The 11,172-nt window shown below is 46.0% G+C and overlaps 1 protein-coding gene across 1 annotated transcript; it reads left to right on the forward strand.

Annotated features, from left to right (window-relative positions):
- Positions 1-252: 252 nt before the first annotated feature.
- Positions 253-10,732, forward strand: LOC311032842 (thrombospondin-2-like). The gene is made up of 23 exons (XM_084039910.1): positions 253-334; positions 502-689; positions 801-866; positions 958-1,094; positions 1,950-2,029; positions 2,687-2,849; positions 3,505-3,598; positions 3,691-3,852; positions 4,172-4,348; positions 4,423-4,596; positions 4,672-4,802; positions 5,400-5,534; positions 5,619-5,837; positions 5,913-6,020; positions 6,112-6,271; positions 7,146-7,264; positions 7,545-7,779; positions 8,131-8,358; positions 8,432-8,562; positions 8,662-8,802; positions 8,966-9,063; positions 10,090-10,229; positions 10,391-10,732. Exons 2-23 carry the CDS (start codon positions 512-514, stop codon positions 10,396-10,398), a joined length of 3,084 nt encoding a protein of 1,027 aa, XP_083896036.1. The 5' UTR covers positions 253-334; positions 502-511; the 3' UTR covers positions 10,399-10,732.
- The last annotated feature ends 440 nt before the right edge of the window (positions 10,733-11,172 follow it).

An 11,172-nucleotide genomic window follows, 5' to 3' on the forward strand; every position in this document is an offset into this window, starting at 1 on the left:
GGTCGCGATGGGAGTAGATGTTTTTGAATTCCATCAGCTTGCTCGTGATCTTCTGCAGATTGCACGAAAAATAACAACAAACACATTCGCGTTCACATCAAGCTTCTCACTTTCACCAGCGATTTATGGTGATGCCAGTCTCCCCCCCCCCCCTAAGATATTGGAAAAACTCAGGCAGCCAATTATTGTGTGTGTGTGTTCGTGTGTGTGTGTGAAGAGTGTAAATGATGTGTCTGGGAAACCTGCATCGAAACGTCAGTGCACACAAGTTCCTTCCATCCAGCTGGGTTCCTCGCTGGGAGATATGCAGCCCGGTTCATCGCCAGACAGACGGGTAATATATGACTCCCTGCTCGTGCCTCTCTCTCTCTCTCACACACACACACACACACACACTCAAACAAATACACAACCACATTAGAACTTTCTGCAGAACTAACCAAGCTGTCTGCACTCAGACTTCCCTTTCAGCAAATCCTCTATTTCCTTTGGACATTATAGTGAGGAGGTTATGCTGATAAGTCCCGGTCCAGCGAGAAGGCAACAAGGTGACAAGGAAACGAGGGAGAAGACGAGGAGACAGAAATTCCATCCGAGCCCCCGTGGAGCTGCAGCGGGGACGAGCGCACCAGCAGTGATTTCTAATCGTGGGGAGAGGCTGAACAGCGAGGAGCACGCAGGTATGCAAGGTTAATTCCCTCTTTTTTCCCCTTCTTATATCTGCTTGGCAGCCGTCCTGCTTGCATTGTGCAGCGTTGTTATTATTCACGGTGACTGCATGTGTGATTTATGCGTGACAGGAATGACTCCGCTGAGAGGTTTCCCCTGGCTTTTCATATTCCTCTATGCAGCAGCTGTGTGCACAGGTACCACGCAGCGTAGCCTCCGTTCATTTACACAAATACAGCTTCTTCACCTGCTTTCTCCTGGTTATTGACACGTGTGCCTCCTCCACAGGTGCGCGCGGGGCAAAGGTCAACAACGTGTCATTTGAAGTGTGTCGCCATCCGTGCGAGGATCTGCTGGGCTTGCTCACCGAGATCCAAGGCCTGCGTATCGTGACCAGCAACCTGCTTGAAGACCTGGAGAGAGTAGTAAGACACACCGTTTTACCTCTCTGATGCAATGTTTAGTTTGATGTGGCATGGACAAGAAATTCGATTTTTAGATGAAAAATAAAATGTATTTTCTCTCCTTTCAAAAAATAATTTTGTACACAATTAAAGGTGTTAAATTTAATGTGTGATTAGAATAAACGAACGGAGACAATTAACGTAAAGACTAAGACTACCAGCCTCTACATTGGATTTGAGTTTTATTGGAAAATTGTGTGACAAAACCAACAGAGAGCAGCTTTACTGCCAGTGCAAATGGAACAAGCAGCATCCATTTTTTTTTGTTTCTGGCAGGAAGCACTGTGGTTTGCGGTGAATGTCCTGGTAAGTTTTTGGGGGAAAAACCCACAGAAAGAATATCATCAGTGTTAAAATGTTGGCTATGAATCCACTCAATTGCCACTCTGCCCTAAATCAACAGGTCTCTGTATACTAATAAAGTGGGATCCCACCAGGAACTACTCCTTATTTCCTCTTTCTTGGACCATACCCAACGCAAGGGGCAACCATAAAGTTTAATGACTGAACCTTGTTGGGTTTCGATGCTGTTGCGTTGAAAAAATCTGTCCACAGACAGAAAGACATATAAATACCTGGCAAAGTACTTAGAAACCACTTATGTGATATGCTATAGTGGGTGTCTCTCCACCTTCTGCCATGGTGACAAACACATCACAAGGCAAAAAGAAAGAAATAACAGCCACAGCCCTGCTCTATAAGTGTGTGTGTGTCCTGAGATAACCTTTGTTGCAATATAACACTATAATTAAAATGTCATTGACTATAGTTCTGATAATGATTTTAAATGTTTTGAACATGTATTTGTATTTTCAGTCAAGAGAAAATGAAGACATGCGGATATCTTTGGCTGAGCTGAGCAACAGCGGCGGCGGCAACAACAATGGCAACAACAGGCACGGCATCAATGGCAGCAGCAGCAGCAATGGGAGCAATAGAGGTGGCAGCAGCAGCAATGGCAGCAGCAGCAGCCATGGGAGCAATAATGGTGGCAGCAGCGGCAGCAATGGGAGCAATAATGGTGGCAGCAGCGGCAGCAATGGGAGCAATAATGGTGGCAGCAGCAATGGGAGCAATAATGGTGGCAGCAGCGGCAGCAATGGGAGCAATAATGGTGGTAGCAGCAATGGCCATGGGAGCAATAATGGTGGCAGCAGCAATGGCCATGGGAGCAATAATGGTGGCAGCAGCAGCAGCAATGGGAGCAGTAATGGTGGCAGTAGCAGCAATGGGAGCAATAATGGTGGTAGCAGCAGCAATGGGAGCAATAATGGTGGCAGTAGCAGCAATGGGAGCAATAATGGTGGCAGCAGCAGCCATGGGAGCAATAATGGTGGCAGCAGCAGCAATGGGAGCAATAATGGTGGCAGCAGCAGCAATGGGAGCAATAATGGTGGCAGCAGCAGCTATTGGAGCAATAATGGTGGCAGCAGCAGCCATGGGAGCAATAATGGTGGCAGCAGCAGCAATGGGAGCAATAATGGTGGCAGCAGCAGCAATGGGAGCAATAATGGTGGCAGCAGCAGCAGCAATGGGAGCAGTAATGGTGGCAGTAGCAGCAATGGGAGCAATAGTGGCGGCAGCAACAGCAGCAGCAGCAGCAGAGATTTCAACGACCTTGACAGAGAGTGGGAGGTCTGGTGTATGCAGGACGGACGGGTGTACGAGCACGGGGAGGATTGGGACGTGGACAGCTGCACCTCCTGCGCCTGCCAGGTCAGTGTTGAACAACTGTTCCAACCCAAAACATTTGCAGTGAGGTGTCTCCCGGGTGCCATGCAAGTCTCATTGATAGAAGACAGACTGGAAACATGACCTGCGTCATCTACGCTAAATGGCAAATCCATTACACGGCAGTAACTTTGGTAATTCTATTTCGTGTGCAGCCCAGATTAGTTTTTAAGTCCAAGTGAAGTCTTAATTCCTCATCGGGACGTGAGTCTGGCTTTTTATGGAACGGACCGCTGCAAGTCTCCAAAGACTTGACTTAACTTGGGACATGAAAGCCATAACATTAAGTCTCAAGTTCTGACTTTGAATGTTAAAATCCTGGAACAATAGAAAGTCCAAGAATCCTTTGGCTCTAAAACAGATGGAAGGCTGATACTCCTCTTGGTGGTGGCATCACATCTAACTCCTGGCAATTCAATGTCATTTAAATTACATTTTAGATAAATGGCCACAAATTTGTTTTCCTTTTATAAATAAAGTTTCATCAAGGATAGATTGAGAGAGTAGCCGAACCCATTATGAGTCATGACAGCATACCATAGATCATAGATCTGCAAGGACGGGCATTTAGCTCAACATCTGGTTCAAACTAAGGTTTAATTAATAAGTGTGTGTGTGTGTGTGTCCTCATGTTGTGTAGACTGGAAAGGTGGTGTGCCATCAGGTGTCTTGCCCTCCCGTTTCCTGCATCCATCCATCCTTCATCGATGAAGAGTGCTGTCCTGTCTGTCTCAGTGAGTTTTGGTTTTGTCTGATTTTCGGGTTGAAAGGGTGTGTTGAGATCTGATAAATGTGTATATGTACGTGTGTGTGCGTGGATATTAAGACGAGGACGCCTGGTCCCCGTGGTCCGAGTGGACCCACTGTTCGGTCTCCTGTGGACGCGGGGGACAGCAGAGGGGCCGATCCTGCAACGGCATCAGGCCGGCCTGTGCCGGCCCGTCACTCCAAACCCGCAGCTGCACGCCGATAAAGTGTGACCGCAAGGGTAAGACATCACTCTGCACGTCGCATATCTTCACTTTAATTTGTTTTTTGGGGGGTTTTGGGGGGGGAGGGATTGATTGGCCGGTCCAGGAGTAAATTGAATATTCCACCAAAGGGGGGGAAAGTATGGAACTTCAGATAAATGGCTTTTATTGGAATCATTGCTGGAAACATGTTGTTGTAGTGCTGTGAATGCATGCACAGTGTGGAGCCTTGGTGGTGGTCTGTGTTGAGTTCTGTTCAGGGACTTTTCCAGGGTTCTTTACAAAAAATAAATTGGCGTTTTTTTAACAATCCTGATGTGCTGGTTTCATGTCTAGCGCGTCCTGACGGGAACTGGGGCCTCTGGTCTCCTTGGTCCGCCTGTACAACCACATGTGGCGATGGCAGCGTCACGCGGGTTCGTCTCTGCAACGACCCGCCGCCGCAGAAGGGGGGCAGAGGGTGCTCGGGCAGCGACAGGGAAACGCAGCCTTGCAACAACACACGCTGCCCTGGTGAGTAGAGGAATGCATGCAGAGACGAACGCTGTAGAGCTCTTGGCTGGCTGACGGGTAAACGCTGTGTTCAGTTGCCGGAGGCTGGACCGGCTGGACCGGATGGTCGTTGTGCTCGGAGTCGTGTGGCGGAGGTCTCGCGAGTCGCCAGCGGGAGTGTTTGAATCCCGCCCCTCAGCACGGCGGGAAGCCTTGTGCTGGAGACACTGTGGACTACGAGTCATGTAACAAGCAACCGTGTCCTATAGGTAAACTTAACACCAGGCTTATCTTCCATATAACTTTTTTATTGGCATATTTTTAAAAAAAGTATGTGTTTTCAGATGCATGTCTGCTCTCAAGTCCATGTTTTCCCGGGGTGGCGTGCACATCACACAGCGATGGCTCATGGGAATGTGGACGTTGTCCTTTGGGTTTAATTGGAAACGGCACTCACTGTGAAGACGTGAACGAGGTAATAACCAGCCACACAACTCTTACAAAATAATTGTAATTCACAATATAATCCTGATATTAACGCTCTTGAAATTGCACTGAAACATCATGGAATCACTTTATAAATGTTTTTTATTGAACCCTTTTTAGTGAAAAACAAACCATCCTAAATGAGGTAGTTATTAATCAGAAGGTCTCTGTGCATACATAAGGGATACATTTAAAAAAAACATGATAATTCCTTCATATTTCTTTGAAAATGTGGCTCTATTTTTAACTTCTCAATTATTCCGATAATGGAAATTCATCGCGATCAACTATTTTTTTTATCGTAATCCATCGTCTCATCCCTAGTTTCACAGTTTTTCAATTCCTGAAAGTTTCTCACTAGCCCTGCCTCTGCACGTCACGAAGGCTATAAAAGCTCCTGGTCAGAGTTGAACCTCCAGCCTGTAGCCGACGGCACCGCGATGACCTCATCAGACGCGGCGGCCATCTCGAATGAGAGAAATGTCGTGCGGCCTGACCCCGTGCACGTCGCCTGTCAAACCCTTGTATTTGCTGTTCGTGTCTGACACGCCGAACATGGCCGATCCCTCTCTCTCTCTCTCTGCAGTGTGAAGTGGAGAGTGTGTGTGTCACCGAGTGTGTAAACACAGACCCCGGCTTCTACTGCCTGCCCTGTCCTCCTCGCTATAAAGGCAGCCAGCCGTTCGGCCTCGGGCTGCAGGAGGCCCGAAACACCAGGCAGGCACGTTCTCCCCTCTTTGACTCATCATTTAACCGCTTGCCTCGGCGTTGAGCTAGTCATGACTCAGCTGCGTGCTTGTTGTAGGTGTGCGAGCCGTACAACCCTTGCAAAGACAACACACACACCTGCCACAGGTACGCCGACTGCGTGTACCTGGGCCTGGCGTCTGAGGTGTTGTACAGGTGCGTGTGCGCCGTCGGGTTCGCGGGCGACGGCTTCCTGTGTGGCGAGGACTCTGATCTGGATGGATGGCCCAACAGGCGGTTAACCTGCAAGCAGAATGCAACCTATCACTGCCAAAAGGTGATGAATCTGATTGGCCGAGTGTTTCTGATTTGAATGTTGTTTTTTACTAAACTGTGCTGTGATTGGCTGCAGGATAATTGCCCCATGCTGCCCAACTCTGGACAGGAAGACTTCGACATGGACGGACAGGGCGACGCCTGTGACCCCGATGACGACAATGATGACATCATAGATGAGAGGGTGAGACTGACGCGGAGTAACTCTGACTGAATATGCTCGCCCCGTCCCGTGAGTGTGTGAACGAAGTAACCGTGGCTCTGATTGGGCGCAGGACAACTGCCCGCTGGTGTACAACCCTCGGCAGTTTGACTCCGACAGGGACGGGGTCGGGGACCGCTGTGACAACTGTCCGTTTGATAGCAACCCGCTGCAGATGGACACTGATGACAACGGAGAAGGAGACGCCTGCAGCATTGACATTGATGGAGATGGTAAGAGCTATACTCATGAAAACCGGGGGCTGGAACATGCATTTAATACTTCAAAAAATATGTTTATGCATCCATGGAGCTAGAACGGATTCAAATAAAAGAGGGTTTAACAACAACCTTGAGCTCAATATTGTCCTAATACGACCCATTCAGGAGACGTTTCCAAGTGCTAATGTTTTGCAGTGTTGCTCTCGAAGGTCAAATGTGTGTATTTTGCAATGTTTTTCTTTTTAAATTGATATAAGAAACCTAAATAAAACAAATTAAAAAGAAAACAACATATAACACAAGAAAAAAGGGAGAAAAAACCCTGAAAATAAATAGAAAAGGTTGTAAAATAACGGTAATAAATTGTGGTTTAAGGCAATCCAGACGGTAAAGGGTAAAAGGCTCTCGTGGTTCTTTCATCCCACAGCAGAAAAACAACGGTTTAGACAGTTCGGAGAGCGTTGGGCAGCTGGATTTTCTCTCAAATGGGTCAATATGCTGAAATCACCCACCTATAGCTAATAGCCAACTGATGTCCTAACATCTACGCCCTGGCAACACATTAGTATTGACTTTAGACAATGATATCTCAGTGGCTGAATGGATTTTTTTTATGCTTCAAATTCTGCAAAGACGTCCCTGACCAATCTGTTACGATGATGACCCCGGGAACACGGAGATGACCCGGCTGCGTTGCTCCGGATCTCTTTTACAGATTATTATTTTGGGGGGTCAAGAGGACAGAATGACTTGATTTTTTCTAAAAAAGGAAAATAAATTCTGCATTTATGAGCAGGACTGGAAGCAAGATCGATTCAATGTGTTAACTTAGTTTTTAAAGAGTGCTGATTCATGGCGGTGATGCTTATCTGCTGTCTTTCTCCAGAGGTTCTGAATGACCGAGACAACTGTCCCTTAGTCTACAACACTGACCAGAGGGACACGGACCTGGACGGTGTCGGAGACCAGTGTGACAACTGTCCCCTCCTGCACAACCCACTGCAGGTTTCTGGGAAAAAAACACAAACCCAAACGCTTAAATTCACACACATATCTAATAATAAAAGAGCTGCTTTTCATTTTGATGGCAGCGTTGCCTCGCTGAACATCTGGTTTGATGTGCACATTTTACCACAGGGATAAAAAAAAAAGCTATTCTAACAATTTATTAGTGGCATCGGCAATCAATCAGATGGATGAGTGATTTTTCTTTTTAAATGCATGAAAGGGAAACTTTGGAAGTGTGTGCTGGAGGAGGTAAACTAAGCAATCTGGTGTCCTGCAGCTGGACTATGACAGTGACCTGGTGGGGGACATGTGCGACGACAACGAGGACATCGATGAGGACGGCCACCAGAACTCCCTGGACAACTGTCCCTACATCGCCAACAGCAACCAGGCCGACCACGACAAGGACGGGAAGGGAGACGTCTGCGACCATGACGACGACAACGACGGCATCCCTGACGACCGGGACAACTGCAGACTGGTGCCCAACAGGAACCAGCTGGACTCTGACGGTCAGTGATTCTACTTTTTTTTGTTTTTGTTATGGATAGAGCAGCATGATACAGATACAAACAAAAGCTGACTCATTCGCTGTCGCAAAGAAAGATATGTGTGATTTGTGATAAATGGATTTCGCAGCCACGCAGGAAAATCAGTCCAGTATGTCTCCAGTGATCTAGGTCATGTTAATGTTGGACAACAACATCAACGGTTTATGGCTCTCGGTTGTGATAAATCACGGACAAAAGATTCTTTAATCTATCCACCATCATCGGAGGATTTTCTCGCTATTTGCACATAATCTCTTCCCCTCCTTTCTTGGGAAATATGAGGAAATCATATTCGTTCTCTTCCTGCTGCAGGCGATAGGAGCGGAGACGCATGCTTTGATGATTTCGACAATGACAGTATTCCAGACGCACTGGATCCATGTCCGCTGAACCAGGACATCGGCTCCACGGACTTCAGGAGGTTTCAGGTGGTTTTGCTGGACCCTAAAGGCACCACGCAGTCTGACCCCCTGTGGGTGATCCGCAGCCAAGGCACCGAGCTGCTGCAGACGGCCAACTCTGACCCCGGCATCGCTTTAGGTGAGATGAACTATATGAAAACAATTACTTGAACCCATGAAATAATGTATGAATAATAACTTCGTTTGAACAGGATACGACAAGTTCAGTGCGGTGGACTTCAGCGTGACATTTTACGTGAACACCAACCGAGATGACGACTACGCAGGCATCGTGTTCGCCTACCAGTCCAGTCAACGCTTCTATGTCGTCATGTGGAAACAGGTGAGGTTTGAATCTCCATAAATGTGTCTTCGCTATTTTTACAAAATGTATCACGAGCAAAAAAAGGCATATTTTTCCTCTTTCTTTCCACGAGAGCAGGTGTCTCAGGCCTACTGGGAGAAAAAGCCGTCCAAAGCTTTCGGCAACGCGGGAGTCTCCATCAAAGTGGTCAACTCCACCACGGGACCGGGGGAGTATCTGCGCAATGCCCTGTGGCACACCGGAAACACAAGACACCAGGCAGGAGTATTCTGCTGCTCGTAAATCACCAAAATGTCTCCATATGAGAGCATAAACCTTCGCTAGAAAAACCTTGAACGCTGGCACCGTAAATATCACAACCTTCTTTCTCCGATCTGACATCTTATATATGTGTGTGTGTGTGTGTGTGTGTGTGTTTCAGGTCAGAACATTGTGGCACGACCCCAATAAAATTGGCTGGAAGGCCTTCACAGCCTACCGCATGCACCTTATCCACAGACCCAAGACTGGCTTCATCAGGTACAATGACATCATGCGTGGTTAGATTTATTCCTACACCCCCTATATGATATCCAACATTTGTGTTTTCTCATTATTATCTGGAACCGTTGCTCCGTTAAACACAGTTATATCTATTTCTACTTCTCTATTTCGCCACAAACGGAGACATGAACGTGGCTTGGCTGCATTTCCCTCCCTGGAACTCGACTTTTATGTTTTCACGTCGGGCTCTCATAAACCACAGCTGGATTATGATCGAACTTCTTAAAGTTTTGTAGACCTCCTTAAAGGAAGTGAAAATACCTCTGCATTAGCAGTAACCAATACAGTTTAATTCACAGTTAAAACACGAGACATTATTGGCCCGGTATTTACAGAACCAGAGCAGAGTTGGAGCCCATTTACTACACAGCATATACATATACAGTATGTATATATATATATATATATATATATATATATATATATATGTGTGTGTGTGTGTGTGTGTGCTTCTGTGTTTTTTCCCGTACGTGCAGATGAAGAGAACAGCGTCAGTGCCACAGTGAGTTTTTCAAGGTGAAATAAAAAAAAACATTCAGGGAAAAAGATAACAAAATTGTGACGTGCCAAGCCGAGTTGTTCGCACGATAGAAATACTCTTAAAGAAGGCTATCTCAGAAGATGCAAGCGATGGCCGCGCTGCATTCTGGGTACTGAACGATTGTCGGGAGGACAGTGTGCGACTGTGCGCTCATTGAATGCGAGATTGAAAGGAAGGCTCTGGCTCTTTGATTTGTGAAGGACGGACACACATTGATATTTTGGATCGTTGCTACGCTCCGTTACGGCTGCCTTCAAATATAGCTCCGTTTGACGTCATGTCCTCCGTTTTTTTGATTCAGAAACAAATAGTAAAAAATGTTGAACAAGGAGGGAAAATAACATGTACGACGTTACTCTGAGCTTTGTTAGAGGCAAAACTTTTACTAAAGTTTGCCTCTCAGCTGCCCACATGATGATGCTGATGATGCTGATGATGATGCTGGCTTTGTTGTGTTGCAGGATGGTGGTGTATGAGGGCAGGGAGATATTATCCGACTCGGGGGCGGTGTACGATCACACCCTGGCTGGAGGCAGACTGGGACTCTTTGTCTTCTCTCAGGAGCACGTCCTCTTCTCGGACCTCAGATATGAGTGCAGAGGTAAGATCAGAGGCGGAGGAAGCACCCTGACCCCTTACTTAAGTAAAACTGCAATAAAAAAAGGTGGGGTAAAAAGTACAATATTTCATGTATAGTGCAGATCTCTTAAAATCTTATGAAAGTCTCTATCTGTGACTTGTTTTTCCTAATTTCCTCCTCAGATAACTGAATTATTGTGGCGCCATATTCAGGAAACTCTTCAACAACCCAACCAGAGATTAGTGACCATCATCTATCTATCTATCAGCTTTTTAATGCGAAGGTATTGATTTTTAGGCTGTCTCGTTGGCTGTTTATTGCTGTAAGACTCTTTTGACAGCATCTCTAATGATTGTAACTTCTTGTCGCTTTTCGTTTGGTTGTAAATAATTATTTATTGCCAGATGTCCGGATATGAAAGGGAGAAGGGGGTGAATAAATCCACAGCAGAGTGAGTGGAGAAGCATTGTGCGAAACGTCTGGTGGTGACTTCTCAATAAAAACACTGTTTTTCAAGCTGTTTCTTTTCTTTTCTGATGAGCTACAGCACAGATGGAAGCGTGGTCTCCAGCGCCCTCGCGTGGTGAAAGTCATTATTACAAACGATGAGAGAAGGAAACCAAGTTGAGGAGGTTGGTTAATCGTAATAATAAACTATCGAAAAAAACAATACTCCTTTACTATTAAAAGTCGTGCATTCAAGCTTAAGTAAAGTGCAGAAGTAGCTTATTGTCAACAACAAAGTATATTTATGTATTAAAACTTCATTATACAGTAAAGACTGTCAGATAAATGTAGCAAAAAAGTACATTATTCACCTCTGCAATGAGTAGAAGTACACATAAGTAGCAGCAGAAAATGGAAATACTCAAGTAACTAAAATGTCCTTTAGTTGTTACTTTCTAGCACTGGGTGACGTAAATACACATTAAATCTAATTATTCTTAAATAATAAATTAGTTTA

Source organism: Eutrigla gurnardus, assembly GCF_963514095.1.
Source record: "Eutrigla gurnardus genome assembly, chromosome: 22".
Lineage (NCBI taxonomy): Eukaryota > Metazoa > Chordata > Actinopteri > Perciformes > Triglidae > Eutrigla > Eutrigla gurnardus.

Excerpts from the sequence above, each read along its gene's own strand:
- LOC311032842 (XM_084039910.1), top strand. The coding sequence starts at position 512 with ATGCTGATAAGTCCCGGTCCAGCGAGAAGGCAACAAGGTGACAAGGAA. Across the intron at positions 6,272-7,145 it reads CATTGACATTGATGGAGATG|AGGTTCTGAATGACCGAGAC; the intron begins GTAAGAGCTATA and ends GTCTTTCTCCAG. Across the intron at positions 7,780-8,130 it reads GAACCAGCTGGACTCTGACG|GCGATAGGAGCGGAGACGCA; the intron begins GTCAGTGATTCT and ends TTCCTGCTGCAG.